The sequence below is a fragment of the Ctenocephalides felis genome, unplaced genomic scaffold (assembly GCF_003426905.1).
Source record: "Ctenocephalides felis isolate EL2017-DRISC unplaced genomic scaffold, ASM342690v1 CF-g0.4_SCAFFOLD_01886, whole genome shotgun sequence".
NCBI classification, from domain to species: Eukaryota; Metazoa; Arthropoda; class Insecta; order Siphonaptera; family Pulicidae; genus Ctenocephalides; species Ctenocephalides felis.
Window position 1 is genome coordinate 68,538,391 of NW_020538040.1, and position 17,647 is coordinate 68,556,037.

At 30.0% G+C, this 17,647-nt stretch overlaps 1 protein-coding gene across 1 annotated transcript; it reads right to left on the reverse strand.

The window, feature by feature from the left end:
* Positions 1-739: 739 nt before the first annotated feature.
* LOC113375258 lies at positions 740-4,289 on the reverse strand. The gene is made up of 3 exons (XM_026615201.1): positions 4,007-4,289; positions 2,655-2,900; positions 740-1,050 (listed from the first exon to the last, which is right to left on the reverse strand). Exons 1-3 carry the CDS (start codon positions 4,287-4,289, stop codon positions 740-742), a joined length of 840 nt encoding a protein of 279 aa, XP_026470986.1.
* Between the last annotated feature and the right edge of the window lie 13,358 nt (positions 4,290-17,647).

Genomic DNA, 17,647 nt, shown 5'->3' on the forward strand with positions numbered 1-17,647 from the left:
TTTTTATTATAATAAATACATAATTTCTCAAAGATATAAAATAAAATAATTTAACGTGATACTACATCACAATATTCTGCTTAATTAATCAATAAATACGTCAGTGGTAATAGCAGTCATAACAACAACAATCAGTTTTATACAATGTGTCACAATCACATGAGAAATGTTGTCAAGAGTAAATTATTTTTGTATATAATACGAACAAATTTTAGATATATATGCTATATCACTATCACATCATACAGTGGTTATATATTATGAAATCTAAGTAATAATTTTTTGACTTAGGCAAAAAAGTCGACAACAATTTCATCGAATTATGATATGACTTTAAAGGGGTTCATTTAAAGGTTTGTTTCAGTACAAAAGCAAACAGAAGAGCGGTTATTAATCGGGTTTGGGTCTGTTATGAAACAAATCTCGGATCAGTCAATAGGCAGCAATAAGTTCTTGAAATGTACATGTTACTTAGTGATATACAAGCAAACCTGTTTTGTAATTGTGATATATGCTTGCAAGAAATGTGTTATTTGCAAAATTATTATTGAAGAGATGAAACGGAAATTGTCGTGAATGTGTGTTAACGTTCTTAAGAGCAGAATTTTCTTGTACATTGCGCGTTGCGCCATGGCGTTGTACATCAAAGTTATTCGTGTCAAAATGTATTATGTGTCAATTGTATACTTCTTCGTATCATGTGCAGTCCGAGTTTGAGAATAGGGCCCTGTTACGCGTATCAGTTCTTAAGATGTTGGGGTAAATCGAAATTGAGCGATCTGCCGTAGCTGCCGTAGCCCGAGTGTCCGTGACCGCCGCCACCACCTCCGCCGCCACCGCCGCCGTGGCCGTGATCTTCGTGGCTGGATGAATGCGTGTGGCTGTGGGTGTAAATTGGCTTCGAGACTACTTCATACGTCGTCTTCTGTTCATGGTGGGTCAGAGCTTTCAAACCGATCACGGCCGACAGCAGTAAAGCCATCAATGCGGTCATCAGAGCCTTGCCGGCGACTAATGCTATCGCGCCCATTCCAACGGCCACCAAGGTACCTATCACAGGGAAGGAAAGTGATGAGCCACAAATTGAAGGATACGTATTTCGCTGTTTGAAATATTTCGTTACTGTTCTACTTTACATTATAACTAGATAGTGATTGCCGCGGCATATTGGTAAATAGATTTTTTTGTGTCTATAAATTTTCATTCATTTTCAGAAAAAATACGTTTCGAATTAGCAATAAATTATGAATAAATAATTAAACCAATTTCCACCTAATTAGACTTAATCCGCAGTATTGATGTAGATTATTGATTTAGAGATTATATCTTTTATTATCATCTGATTTGTAGATTATACGCTTTGCTATGTTACATCAATAGACAGTGGCGTCGGAACCAAATTTTTGATGGGTGGGCTCGTTTTTTTTTGAGATAGACAGCCAGTGGTCTCGTTTTTTTAGAGATATTAGCCCATATAATTTTTTGAAACTGATGGGTGGGCTGAGCCTCCCAATCAAAATTCATGGGTAGGCTCAAGCCCACACAGTCCACACGGTTCCGACGCCACTGTCAATAGATATAAATATATTTTTCAAATATATTTATTTAATTTGCATATTTAATAATGTGTATTATCCTGCACCTAATTTTGTAAAAAATAGTCAAAATTATAATATTTTTTGATTATTTAATTTGCAGATATTACTAAACTTTAGTTTTTGTTACAATAAATGCTGATTCAAGTATTCATCAAATGATTTTAACGTTTTCGCTACGGGAGCGCTTTCCGCAGGAGTGTCGCTGCTGTACGGGAACAGCGTGCCACTCAGTCGCACTACTGAACAGGCAGACACAACGATTTATTATAAGACATTTCTATGATTATCAATCAAAATGCGTTGCAAAATTAAAAATAACGCCTCTAATGAATTAGACATTACAATAAAAAACTATAATTCTCAATACTTTAACCCATACTGATAAATGTTGAAGCAAAGGCAAACAGAACATGTCGTCCACGGACGACATCCGTACACGAAGGACGTTATGTAGATATTGTTCAGAGAAGATATCCGTAGCGAATGGGTTAATCAAAGTTATTGAATTTCATGCGTACTATTTCACTATGTTATCAATTTATCTTATTGCAATTTAACAGGCGCGTGCTATACTTCTTTCTTTTGCGATTGCGGCTTCAAGAAATGCATATGTAAAAAAACATAAAAACGTGGTTTTATTGATTTTAAAACTGTGAAGAAAAAAACTATGAATGAATAACCACAATGACATTAAAATATCGTTATGTTTTGTTATATTTTGATATCATGGAAAGTATCTTAGCAATACCGTTTACGTGTGTTCGTATTATGATTGTTGTGAGGTTATTGAATATTTCTGGATAATAATGTAGTAACATATATTTATATAGCATTATAAATTCAAACATTTGTTGCAAATTTAATGAAATTATTCTTCAATAAAATTATATAAATATACAAACTCAGAAATCTGTTGTCGAAATTTGAACATTCAATACAATACTAATTACTTAATTATTGTTTTTCAGAGATTGGAATTTGTAATCAAAACACTTGCTAACTTGAAAATATCTACCATGTATTTTTACTATCAAATTTGATCTTAATCTCACTAACCTTTCATCATTGCTCCAAGGGCGAGAATAGCTCCCATTCCTCCTCCCTTCTTGTCGCCGCCTCCGCCACCGCCGCCTCCGCCGCCGCCGCCACCGCGACCGGTAACAATAGAGCGCGCCTCCGCGACTGCCTCAGGCTGCAATAGGCGCAGCCTCAACGAGTGGCTCGACACATAACTATTCACTTTTTCAAATAAGAAAGCGTCTAGTCGTTTATCCGGGTCGTTAGGAAAACTCCGAGCGAGATCTGTAAAACGAATTTGGAATATTGCAGTGTATTAACTTTGTATTACACTTTCATTTCCGCCGTTACATTTGTTGTTCTACGTTAAATTGTTAGTATGTATGTTATATCGTCTTTTGTCATTAATATATTTGTAATAAATGTCTATGCGGCTAGTAGTCCGGATTTAGATCGATGGGTGTTGTATATCAATCTTTGTGCTTAATTTTGCACTCTTAGCTCGAAAGATGTCATATTTTCAACTATTTCTTGCTTTTGTTAAAAACAAAATAGTGGCAAAAGTAAAACAAGCCATGCAAAGATTTGTCGTATTACATTATTTTTTGCAAGCTATGCAACGATTCAAAAAAACTGACTGCAAACTGAATGAGTTAAATATTTAGATGCGATTGGGTTGAATATTTGTCTCTCGGGATTATTTGTCTAATTTATAATTTCGAATATAATTAAAAATGTTTATCAACGTGTACGATCTCAATGCATAAATTATGTTGTTGACTTCAAGAGACTAGTCAATTGAATTGACAAGTACAAAACGGGTTTAGGAATATTTTTGGACATTCACATTTTTGTTATTGAGTCTTTTTATAATTGGAGCATTAATAGTTATTAATATTTAATAATGATACCTATAATCGATTTGATCAATTAAAATAAGTTAATTAAATGACTGTATTAACTATAAGTAGAGATAATTATTTATTAAGTGTTGAAGATAAGTATAAAATAATTTATCTGATTTCTTTAAATGATATACAAGAACAAGCTCATAAGTTATGCATTCAAATTGATATAAGCAAGAATTATATAGACACGTAATGTTTTAAATAATGAATAGCTTAATTATTAGACCGCAAAAATCGAAAACATATATTTAATTCAATGAGTTAATTACATTACAAATGAATTGAATAAAATTTTAATTTATTTCTTTAGATTAGTTAAATAAGAACAGATTATTCAAAAATGCTGTATGAGAGCAAGGAAACAAAGATTAGATTGAAATAGACTTCAAAAACACTCTGTACCAATACACGTATTTACACAGAGTCTTTAATGAAAAAGTTAAATATTTATTGGAATTTAGCTGTGAATATTAATCAACTCACCGGCGACGATGTCTGCAGTTTTAGACTCATTGGAATTCTTATCCTTGACCACACTTACGCCCGGCAATAAACTGTATTCCTCGGTTTCGGCCATTTTTTCGATGAAGGATACTGCATCCAGTTTCAAGCATTTCAGACTATATCCGGTATCACAATCACGAGTAAACGCACGTTTTATAACTTCAGGATCGGGTCGAACGTTGCCTGATCTGTCCGCCGAAACACAAAAGCACGCGGCCCAAAGGACCACGGCTAAGAAGAAAAGCTTTCCTGAGCACTGCATGTTGTGCTTGTGCTATTCGGATGATACTGACTTGCCACTTGCTGAGATCCCTGTTATATATATTTATTTATATTAATATATATATATATATATATATATATATATATATATATACACGGGAATAGTGTATCTAAAACTACTTTTACAAATAGGAAACTGCGACGATCTTATGAATGTATTAGCGACGTCTAGGCAGGCGACCAACCATGAGCCGCCACCATGTGGTCAGTAAGGGGAAGTAAGCGGGAGCGCGGCGAGATCTTACACTCATCAAAACGCGGTCGAACTCATATCAGATTACCAGCGAAGCAGGTTAGCTGCTTCCGATCGAGAATGTATCTATGTTAAGTTTACTACATTAACGCAAATAATTGGTAGTTTGTTTATGTGAATTAAATATATGGAACTTGTGTATCTGTAACACAGATTCGTATCATCGGTAACATAGAAAGAAGCGGATATGTTGTACCTACACCCAATGTAACTTAATCAAAGTGCATTTTACTCTATAATTTGAATTCAATTTACTCGCCAGACTGATCACGAATGCTAGTCAATCAGCCGCCTAAAGTAAGCAAAATTTTATAAGTGACAATGCGGTTAGTTTAATCAATTGTAAATGAATTAAGCAGCTAATCCTAGATCTTTTAAGATGATCTTTATGCATTTTTAAGTAAGCAATTTTTCTGACGATTTTATCTGAAATTTCAATCAATAACAATAACATAATTGCCCCAAGTTTCCAAGAATTAAGTCTTTTGATTGAACTATGATTATAAATTTTTTGCAATCAAACTTCTGTATAAAATGTACTAAAGTATGTTGGCAAATTTCGTCAAAAGTTGGTGCATTGATCAGGATTGTGAAATGGTAATATACTTGATTATTTAATTTAAAAAAAAGTTGAGTAAAAATTTAAAACCTGGAATTGGCATGATTTTTGCAAGTACGTTTTACTCACAATGAGTTCAAATATTTCTCACTCACACATTGAAGGTTGCGCGTACGACAAGCATTTGAACTAACTGTGTGTAAAATGTACTAGCAAAAACATGTCATTTATAAGATTTTTTTTTTGATTCGAAATTTTTCAATAATAAAATTATCAAATATTTTACGATTTTACAATCCTGATTACATGCGTCAACATTTGATGGAACTTGCCAAAATATTTTAGTACATTTTCTTAAAGGAAAGGCCTCTTAAAGTCGACCGATTTTAAAAATTCTAAATTCAAAGTTCAACAAAAAGTTTTAATTTCTGAAATCTCGGGGCAATTGTGGTAATGTTATTGATTGTGGTTCTATAAATGTTATTCATGTTAAATGCGTCAACATTTGATGGAACTTGCCAAAACATTTTAGTACGTTTTCTTGAAGGAAGGCCTCTTAAAGTCGACCGATTTTAAAAATTCTAACTTCAAAGTTCAACAAAAAGTTTTAATTTCTGAAAACTTGGGGCAATTGTGGTAATGTTATTGATTGTGGTTCTATAAATGTTATTCACGGCTACGGTTTCAAAGTTTATATGAACAAAATTAATAAACATTAACCACAATAACCAAAAATGATCACAATTTTTCCAAAGCTCTAGGTTGCGCTTGAAAGCTCATAATTTCCAAACAACGTGATATATTTTTTTTTGCAATTTCATTGAATTTGGGACAGTTAAGGTCAATACTATCACCCTGTTTCGGTTTGACGTTAAGGTCTGGGACGCCCTGTAGATATATATATATATATATATATATATATATATATATATATAAATGTGTGTGTGTGTAGCTTTTTAATATCTAAGTCTTAATTAAAATAGATTTGAAAATACTCAAAAATCTAAATGATTTTATCAATATATTTAAATAACGTAACCAGGATGCTATTAAGAATGGAAGTATTTCGTTCTAAATATTCTTCGTATGATATTAAAATTTATCCGAGTCGTTTTAATAAACTGGAACTAGTTAGTTTATTTTATGCAGAATTATTAACATGGATTTTACCTCATAATAAATGCAGTAGATACAGAATTAATGTCTATATCGTGATCCATTCTTTAATTGCTCGCTACATGCAGTTGCAGAAAATGAAAATTTATAAGAAAGTTAGCGACCGCTATTTTGAAGAATACTTTGCAGAGCAATATTTTGAATGTACTACATACAAGATGACAATAAAACAAATTTTGAATTGCACCATAACAATTCTGAAACACATTTGTGAAGTGTACTAAAAACGCAATAAAGAAGCGTCTAAATAACTTCGAGAGAATTGATTATAGACATAAATTATTTTTAATGAACTTTATAGCGCTAGTTTGGGCTTGATATTTAAAGCAAAAGTAGTTTATGCAATAACACGGTATGCGGAGCTTTACGAGATTGAACATCAAGTTTAGCAATTATAAACACGTGGAAAACTAAACTTGTGTCATGTTTAGATGCATATAGGAAACTGCATAAGAATTAAGATTGAAATTAATTAATTAATTTTCAATTTAAATGTGAAATTTTGTATATAATTTTGTGAAAATATTATTTATATAATTTTCTTACTTACATATATTACATCTTTGATAAATCCATTACATTAAGCCAACTATCCATCGGTTAGTAATACTAGCAAGTTAATAACATATTTTTAATATGTTAAGGAGTTAGGGGTACTTAGAGGCACGAAAAAATGAGAATTTTCAGTATTTTTTTTTGTTATTAAACGACGTTTTACAAAAATAGTGATACGGCATTATTATACAATGTTTTGACTTGAAGTAACAAAAATTTAGAAAAAAAAATATTTCCAAAGTTATAGCTGTTTTTGTTGACCTAGTTTAAAAAACGGCCCTGGCGGTGACAGGCATAACTCCTTAGAGATTCATCTAAAATCAATCGAATTAAAAAAAAAAAATAGTTTTATAAATAGATAATCCTGGGCCTGATCAAAGCTTTACTTTTTTTGCAAAAATTAACAAAATGGCGGATTCAGAAAAATAATTCTAGATTTTTGGGAAAAATTCAACAGTTAATTGGTCTTAAAAAAATTAATTTTTGGAAAAATAAAAATGTACAGATCCGAGTTTATTATGTATTCTAAGCGGTTTTTAAGTTACAGTTGTCACCTGTTCAAAAAACATAGTTTTGAGATAAACGCGTTTAAAGTTTCACAATGGATTTACTTACAAAAATACGAATTATTGAATTACTTAAACCGAGTCATCTATTTCTGGGGTATATAATAGATCATCAGTCATTGTGGAAGTTTCCAAAATTTCCATTTGCTGTTCCCTGCGAAGCATTCTGGCCTCCCGAGTGTTCTCGTTGATGCGCTGATCTGCCACTTTCACACGTGGAGCATCCAATTTTTCAGCATACCAATGGAAATTATACCCACAATTAGGTCCTAGGGTATCCATAATCAATAATGATAATTATGTATATGCATGCAGGACTTTAAACGATAGTAGAACTAGTATTCACGGTTTTTGAGCATATTTTTAACCCTAGTTATTTGAAGCTCTCAATTTTTTTTGATTATGGATTAAATCTTGAACTACACATCTTGAAAGTAAATTATCGTCGCTGAGATCGTTATAAATCAATTTAATAGCTTTTAAAACATCAGAAGGTAAGGGAGAATAATCTTGGGTATAAGTATCGAGCTCTCCACTAGCGTCAACGCGCTGGTAAGAGTCCAATAACTCAAAAAGTAATCATCGGATCAACTTGAAATTTTTAGAGAATATTTCAAGATATTGCACTTAACGAAAATGCAATAAAAACAAAAATTGATTTTTCAAAAATTCCAAGTACCTCTAACCCCTTAAGGATAAGTCGATGCGTGCATTTTCAAAAGTAAAAGCATTATGATTTTTATATGATTATTTTGTATGACTACATGATTTTTTATTATATATAATAGTGCGAATAAATAAATATATATATATATATATATATATATATATATTTATTTATTTTACCAGCCTTAGATTATTACGAAGTTGCTCTCGGAAGATAAACGGGAATATTTGAAGTTCTTAGTTTTTCTGGTTATGATCAGTACAAGACTTTAATATAATTTTGAAGTATAAGTTATTTAATTGTTTTATAAGATGTATTTCTAATTTTAAGTTAAATTCAACAGTTTTTTTATATGACCTTTAAAGAAGCTTACACGTGGTTGGTGTATAACGAACCAACTGAACCTTTTATCCAGACAAATTAAAACAGTAAATCAAGTTGAAAGTAGCAATTTTACAGAAGATGAATTAGATAAATAGTTTTTCCAACACCGCTAGTAAACATTTCTGAAATACCAGATCAAGGTTATATACTATATAGGTCTATATTATATAGTGTTATCTGCAAAAAAATGTACTCATGAAATTTATATTTTGTATTAGTTGAATAAAGTAGCTATTATTCCGTAAAATATCTTTAAAAGTATAAGAATTGGACCTGTTAGCGTCCTGGCTCTTCCATTTTATCTATGGAGCAAAAATGGACCAGATGTCTAATTTTTGAAAAACAGAAAAAAACACATTTCTACAATGATGAATTAACTGGGAGTTTTACTAATCATAGTCAGATACTTGTTTGTTTGATGTGTTATTTGTTGTGATATAACTGGTTTGGTTTCCACAATATAATTGCTCAAAGTCAAATTGGCCCTTTGTGCCCCGCCCTAACCTATTTTTTTTTAAATAAAATCTTATACTATTGTATGATCGGAGTTGAAATCTGATTTCGCATTATTTGCATGACTGTATCGAAAGATCCAGCTTTTTTAAACGAGACATGAACAAGAAGTGCTGTAAATTACTGGAATGGAATCTGTTGATAACTTTTCTCAAACTGCTGCTTTTTTAAAACTTTAATATACTTTTTTGCAACGATTATTAGAAAAGTATGTATATATATATATATATATATATATATATATATATATATACATATATATATCTGACAATCCGACTTTTGATTTAAATACGCGAAAGTAGGTATTCTATTTTATACTTTATACTTTTTGCATTTTTTGTTGTGAATGTCTTCATTATGAATCTATTCGAACTGGTTAATTTACTGCTAATATTATGCAGGCTGTTGATGAATAATTGCAATTCAAATTAATTGGGAATATTCCAATTTCAACTTGTCGTCTAAGCAACTTGTTTGTTCTACATAACCATGTCAATGACAGCTGTTTTTGCAGTTTTTAAAGTATTTTGTTGATAACCATTAAGAATATAGTATAATATAAATATTCCAAATATTTGAATATATTGAAAATGATTTTAATGATTCATATAAAGTTATTTAATTTATTAAATAACTTGAAATTTATTATTTTATTATATATTATAGTTTTTCTTAAATATACTTAAGTTTTTCATATATTGAAATATATTAATCAGAACTTAGACGGCGAATGAAAATATACAATAATAATTATTATTGTTTTTTTTCCGGCGCGTTGGATTTTTTATTAGGACTAATGAATATACTTATATACAAGATATAGATAAATTTTGGTTTTTAATAAATATTTCCATACTTATATACATAATTTGTCGAGACGCGCGAAAACGACGAGCCTTATGCTTGCTCGTCGCTCTTGCAAAGCGACCTTATATGGGTGTTCTTGTACCGGCAGCGCGCGTACTAGCTTAAGTTTTTCCAACTTTTCTCCCAAAGTTCCACTTAGATTTAAATGAATTTTTGAATAATAGAAGAAAAATCTACAGGCTTTCGAATGATGCTAATATAAAAGTAGTCAAAATAGCCGCAGTGATAGAAAATGAAAAATGAAAAATGAAAAATCATTTTCACCTTTTCACGCACTAACAAATAATGTTTTCACATTATTTGTTATGAACAACATAGACAAGATCAGTACAAATAGAATGACGTTAACAGTTTTTTGATATCTCTCATATTTCCGACAAAAAGTGAGTTTGAAAAAAGGGGCCACTTTCACATGTTTTTACTAATATCTCGGCCAAATGATGAGCTACGGATTTGAAATTTGGTATTTCGAATTTTCTCGAAAATACCTATAAAATGGCAAAATCATTTAAATATCAGGGTGGGGCCAATTCTGTATGGAAACACGCCCAGACCCTTTCGTTTCCATTGTTATGGGTTTCGTACCAATTTTCAACTGTTAAACAGGGGCGCGGCGTATTCGCGCTCATACGACTCGTCTTAACACAGTTTAAAATTTTCAAAATATCCATTATTTTTCAAAAAAGTAATTTTATTCAAAAATCTAAAAATTCTCAAAAATTTATTTTTTTCAAAGAGATCATAATATTTTAAAGCTTTTTGAAAAAAAATCATTTTCATTACGAGAAGTTCTAGCAATTTGCCTTAAGGCAATGCCATGCATCACTAGTTTCTTCATCGTCTAAGTTGCGTGCGATAGTGATAGCGACGTTTGTTTTCCTAGGTGTATATTTTATTCGTAAATCTAAAGTACCACATTGCACGTCTGAATCAATAGTGCCTGTCGCGCTAATCGTCCGCTTCCTCCGTATAACCTCGGAGTTTCACTGTTTTTAATAAGTTGAATTTATAAACAAATCAATTTTTTCAATATTTTACATTACTTTTAACTTCCCGAAGGAGATGTTTGTTTTTATCAAAAAATTCTATTCGCCAATTTTATGTTTTTTCGAAGTTTCAAGACATTCTGAATCGAATGAGACCAAATTTGAAAAAAATGTGTGTGTGTGCGAGTGTGAACAGATTTTTGCCGTAAACCGACTTTTTCTCAAAAACGGCTAGACCGATTTCAAAAATTTATAAGCCATTCGATGTATCTCGATGAGGACTAACGTTTATCAATTTTGCGCGACGATCAGCCAAGCCGTTTCTTTGTAAATAGCAGAAAAGTGAAAAATTTTTCATCCACGTTTTAGCCCGCAATTCTGAATCGATTTTGAAAATTCAAAAACCGTTCAAAAGGTATTGGGAATCGTGCTGATTAGTTTCTGGTAAAGATCGGCCAGGCCGTTTTCTTGTAATAAAGTGTTAAAAAAATTTTTTCGACAATTTTTATGATTTTTTATGGTAGATACCATAGTCTTATAGATCATACTAATATATTACGGCTGTACGACAATTCGTTTAATTTTAAAAATTCGTCAAAGTTTGCAAAAATTAGTTTATTTGGCGTTTGTCAAAATTAGAACTTTCATCGCGTTTTCTCAAAAACGGCTACACTGATTTCAAGAACTTAAAAGCCAATCGATGTATTTCGATGTGTATCATCTTTTCTCAGTTTTGTGCGACGATCGGCTGAGCCGTTTTTTCTTAAATAGCAGAAAAGTGAAACGTCCACGTTTTAGCTTTCAATTCTGAATCGATTTTAAAAAATCGAGAACTGTTCAAAAGATATTGGTTGGGAATGATACTGATTAGTTTTTGGTAAATATCTACCGGGTCGTTTTTTTGTAATTAACTGTTGCAGAAAAAACAAGGCCGATTTTTGAAGCTTTTTTTAACGATGGATATCATAGTCCTATAGAACGTACTAAAATGTTAGGGCCCTACGACAAATAGTTTAATATTAAAAATTCTTCAAAGTTTGAGAAAATATTATAGTAAAATTTTGTGTCAAATTCGCTTTTGTGATGATGTGATGAGTCAAACATTATAAATTCAATGAAATTTATAATAATAATATCAAATTTAGGGCATACATGCACGGGTCTGTACAATATAAAAAACATAATTACAGATAATTTAAATGTGTTTGAAAAAATTCTATTGGATATCGCAATGTTTAGGTTTATTTGATAGCAATAACTTTATTTTCGAAATAAATAGTTGAAAATTTTATCTAAATATCTAAATCTCATTTTTGGTTGATTAAGTCAATTGTTAAACATTTCGGGAAGTTCATGCAACTTGCCTTAAGGCTAAATACCACATTGAACTAATTATATTTAGAATTTACAATTATAAATTAATTAAAAATTGAAAGTTATATTATCAAATAATTATCTTAGAAAATGTAGAAATGTAACGAAACTTATAATGCTAAATAGTTTAAATTAGCGATAGAAAGTAGTTTTTTTTTTAAATTATAGATTTTGAAGTATTTGAAGATTTTTTTTATAAATTAAAGAAAAGTGAAAAAGTTTCATTCAAATTTTAGCCAAAAATTCTGAATCGATTTTAAAAAATCAAAAACTATTTGAAAGATATTATTCGTGTAACCGTTTCTTCGTAATTAACTGTTGAAAATTTTTTTGCGATAAATATTTTTATAATGATAGACATCATGGTCTTAAAAAAACAGTGAAATTTTACGGTCCTACGATAAATCGTTTAATTTTAAAAATTCATTAAAGTTTTGAAAAAAATATGATAGTCAAAACTTGTGTTGAAAGTCGCTTTTCGCGCCACTTTATCTATTGAGTTGTTTTTCCAACATGTCAATTTAGTATACAATAATGTCTCTTTACGGCTGACAATTGTAAATTCTCCAAATTTATTAAATGTTATGTTATGAATGGTAAATAAAATAAAGAATAAAAAAAATCAAATAAAAGTCGCTTTTGTCTTGTGATATGCCAAAATTTGAATTTGACAAATTTAAAAAAAAATTTGGAATTAACCGAAAAATAAGTCTACAAAAAATGTTACTAATGCAGAAAATATTACCAATAATTGAAATTCTTAAATAATAGCAAGGCCTACGTACATGATATATGTAATCGTGCAATTGAAATTTTCATCTAAATATCTAAATATCGATTTTGGTTGATTAAGTCAATTATTACAAATTTTGGAAAGTTTATCCAACTTGTCTTAAGGCAAAATACCACTTTTAACTGAGTGAATTTTATTAGTAAGATGTTGGGAAACGATGTAAGGACAAAATTGCATAGTGGTCTTTTTTAAAAATAGCCTAGTTTTATTAAAGTTTCCGCGTCTGTATAACTTGAAGAAAGCCATAATAACACTCCTGTCAGATGTTGTCACAGTGTTTTGCTTCTTCAAAAGTTCATTTTAAGAGTGGTTTTTTCATGCTTTTTGGTGAATTATTTATTGTTATTTGTAATTATTTCTAGTAAAATTTTTATTACTTATTCTTTTTGTTTAATTTCGGACAAAAACACATACTTATATAGTGGATAGAATGAAATATGTACTATTATTTTGCAAGAACTACAGGGTAGTTTATTTGAGGACTAGAAAAAGAATATTGAAATATGTAAAAAGTAATTGACTCTTACTCTTACTATTTGTAAAAACAAGCCGAAGGGTCCACCGGTAAAGAAGCGACTTGTATTTATTGTAAACACCTGTTTTCTTGTTCTAGGCCGGCAAAGGTTGTTTATGATGTATGATTTGTTCCCGTCGGAATTATGTTTCATTTGCTGATTCTCCAAACCATACAATTTATTTCTGACTTTTTTTAAAAAAACTTGTATCTCAGTACGTCCTTATATGTAATTTTGTAAGGGCAAAATTGTTTTTATAAGTAGTTGCATTTTTTCTTCATGGATATGTTAACACACTTTCGGCGGATAGGATTTCGGGCTAACTTGGACCCGTAGCGGGGTTTTTACAACGGCGCGAATGCGCAAGCATGGCATGAAAGCACAGTCTTTTACGTGCAATACTTACTGCCTAAACTCATACGCAGTAGTAAATAAGATAATAATATTAAGTTTTTATGTGGTAAAACTATCAATACTGAAGGTAAAATATTTGCAAATTAAGTTGAAAAATGTAATTAATTCTTGATGAAATTGGCATAACTCTATTCCGGTTAGTACGAAACAAGTCATCATTGTCACTATCACTATCACTATCAAAGTCATAAAGATTTCCAATATTTGATACTTCAGATAAATTGTCAGCATATACTTCACTATCGCAATCAGAATCCATGATAAATAATAATTGATTAAAAAAAATGCAAAAATTTAGAATAAAATGTTGAAACGTTTGGTGACAAAAGACTTCAAAATAAAATGTTTAATTTAAATATATATATATATATATATATATATATTTGAGGATTTATTTAGGTAATAGGAAGTAACAGGTTATTAAATACATTTAATTCCGTTGAATTCTTTCAAATAGAAGAAATTGGATAATAAAATACGAGAAATATCATATCGTACATTTTCAAATTACCTGTAATCCAAGCACAATGGAAAAACATTGCAAAAAATTCGTCATTCAACAGTAAATTAATGAATTAGTTTTATTACTCGTCGGATACTGTATTTGATAAAATTACCTGTTGCTTACCAGGTACGTTACTGTTGCTTACCAGGTAATTAGACAAAGTAATTCCATTCTCAAATTATGTATATCACTTATAATCATACTATACACAATCTAGAGTTTTACGTTGAAAATTATATGTTTTACGTTGAGAATACGTATACGAGTATACTTATCAAAAATAATTTTAAAGAATAAATTATAATTTTATTATAGTTTTATAATAAATATAAAACTAGCGTTGCAACCCCTCATAGTAAGAAATTTCGTTCGCTCTTCGCATCTAGCGTGTCCGACCGAGTACCCGAAAATTCCCGCACCCGCAGTTGAATGACAATCCTAAAATCGAGTACCAGTACCCGTACCGCCGAAAGTGTGTTAATATAGTTTCTACTTAATTATAAGCATATGTTGCTAGTAGTCAATGAATGTAAGATGAGTAAACACGATTGACACTGATTATAATACAATTAAATAAAAAAGAATATAATTAAAAAACAAAACCTAATTAACAAAATATTGAGAGAAACAGATGCTAATGTACTGATTTAGAACTTCAAATTTATCAAATAAAGGTATACATATAAAATGTTTCATGAAATCTTTGTCCGTATGAGTATATTAAAATTAGCCTATGATTTGTAACTTTTTCTCTAAAACGTTCTTAGAAAATGCAATCGTCCAACTTTTCGAATTGCTTTCACATACTTTTGTTCTTGAAAAAAGCATTTGAAGGAGAAAACAGATCGGGATGAAAAAGTAAAGGTATTCTATTCGAAGAAAATCAACAATTGTCGTCAAAAGTGTGTCTGCAATACCTGTTTTTAAGATTCTCCATGTATCCGCTTATACAGTGTTGCAACAATTGATATATATATATATATATATATATATATATATATATATATATATATATAACCTATAAAATGACAGTTGTTAATTCAAATAAAATTACTCATGGGGTCATGGGACAGTTTTTCAGGCGTTTCTACGCTTACAGGGTTTGTTGAAAAAAAAAAGACTTTTTGAAAATATTGTATTTTTTTTACATTTTGAAAATTATAACTTTTATCTAAAGCAATTGCGCTGCGTAGCTGTTATAGCGATTAAATATCAAAGCGCGTAAGCGCCGCATCGCAGTCTTACGGATAAACACTGATACGAAGAAATGTAAACAATATTTATTTTTATTAATAAAATCTCTAAAAATATATGATAATTTGATGTGCATATGTCCAGTGATCATTTTTGACCGCCAAATGGCATCTTTTGTACTTTTTTTTTATTGGAAACCGCTGGGCCTGCTTTTCCTATATTATAGGTCTATACAAATCAGATGTTTTTTTAAATTACCATTTTTGGCACTTTTTACTTCGCATCTCTGAAACGGCTGGTACTGCCTTTGCCAAAAACTAATTAGCGTGTTTACCCATCAACAGGAATCGAATGGTTTTTGAGTCATCGGGGCGAAATCAAGATTCTGAGTACGCGTTCTTTGTTTGCACTACGAGAAGCCAAAGGTTCGTAATTTAAATGAAAAACTATTCAAAGTATCAAATAATTCAAATTTTTGAAATTTTGCACAATTTTCAAAAATAAAATCAAAATTTTTAAAAATTAAAAAAAAAACAAGTTCTAAAAAAATTATAAAAAAATCCAAATTTTTAAAAACTTAAAAAAATCGATTTTTCACAAAAGTTGAGAAATTATCGAAGTTTTTTATATCATAATTAAAAAAAATCGAATGTTATCAAAAATTTCCAAATTCTCAAAAAACTTAGAAAAATCGATTTTTTACAAAATTCCCAAAAGCTTTCGAACATGAAATTTTCAAAACTTTGAAACGATTTCAAAATTACCAAAAAAATCAAATCTAAACAAATAACAACGCAAGAAAATATGTTTTTTATGAATTTTGCGTTTAACGTCGTAAGAATCAAGGTTGTCTCTGGTTATATCATTTGGTTACATTTTTTTCTCTACTTTCAAATATTGTTGTTAAAAATGTCGAACCCTACTAGTTTTTGAGATATCGGTTTTGGACCTTTTTACCCGCGGACCTTTAGGACCCACTCGTCTATCCTATACTTTTATTATCACTACATAATTCAAAGTTTAGAATATAAATTTCGCCTTACACATCACCATTGCATTGAATTGGCACTGTACGGTGTCTCTATTTGCGTGCATATCAGGCACTCGAAAATATATAATTAAGCTGCATTTTATTTCATAATATTCCAGCCAAAATTTTATTCACACACACACACACACACACACACATATATATATATATATATATATATATATATAAAATCTGTGTGTATATACGTTTTGTAATATTTATATTTCTCATTATAATTTTATTGTCAAATTCATCATTATTTATACATAAACATTCATTTTATGACTCTGATACGAGCTTATTTATCATGTCGTTAATTTTTAAAGATTATTGATTTTTAATATAACTAGTTTCGTTTATGTATAAATAGTAGTAATCGTAAAATATGTATCTATTACATGACAATTAACCTCTTTGGCAGATTTTTGATGGATGCCGAACTTAGCCCCTTTTTAGATAAAAATGAGTTATATTATATATATTTATATATACATATATATATATATATATATATATATATGTGTGTGTGTGTGTATGTGTGTGTGATATAGATATTGTCGTTCGTTACACAAATATTTTAATTTAAAGTTATAATAAAATATAATGTTTTAGGCAATAGGATTATTGTAGCATTTTTTATAAAAAACTATCATAAATAGTACAAATTTTTGAGTCTTCTTATATTTTAGGAAGATTGAAACATGGTCTCAGTAACTCATTTGGATGACCCCTAATTTTTATACGTAAGGTATTTTTAAGTCATTGCGGTTCATTTAGTTTTTTGTTTTGAATTTTTAACTTGATTCTGCCATCTTAATTTTATGTCCAAATGAATATAGAAAGGGTTTATGAGATTTTTTAGTAGTATTAGGTCATTCAAATAAACAGATGGGCATTATGCTATTTTTTCTCAAAGTGAATACTGTAAAGACAAGTATGCATAATGAACTTAATCAATAAGATTTGAGATTCAGCTATTTGGATAAA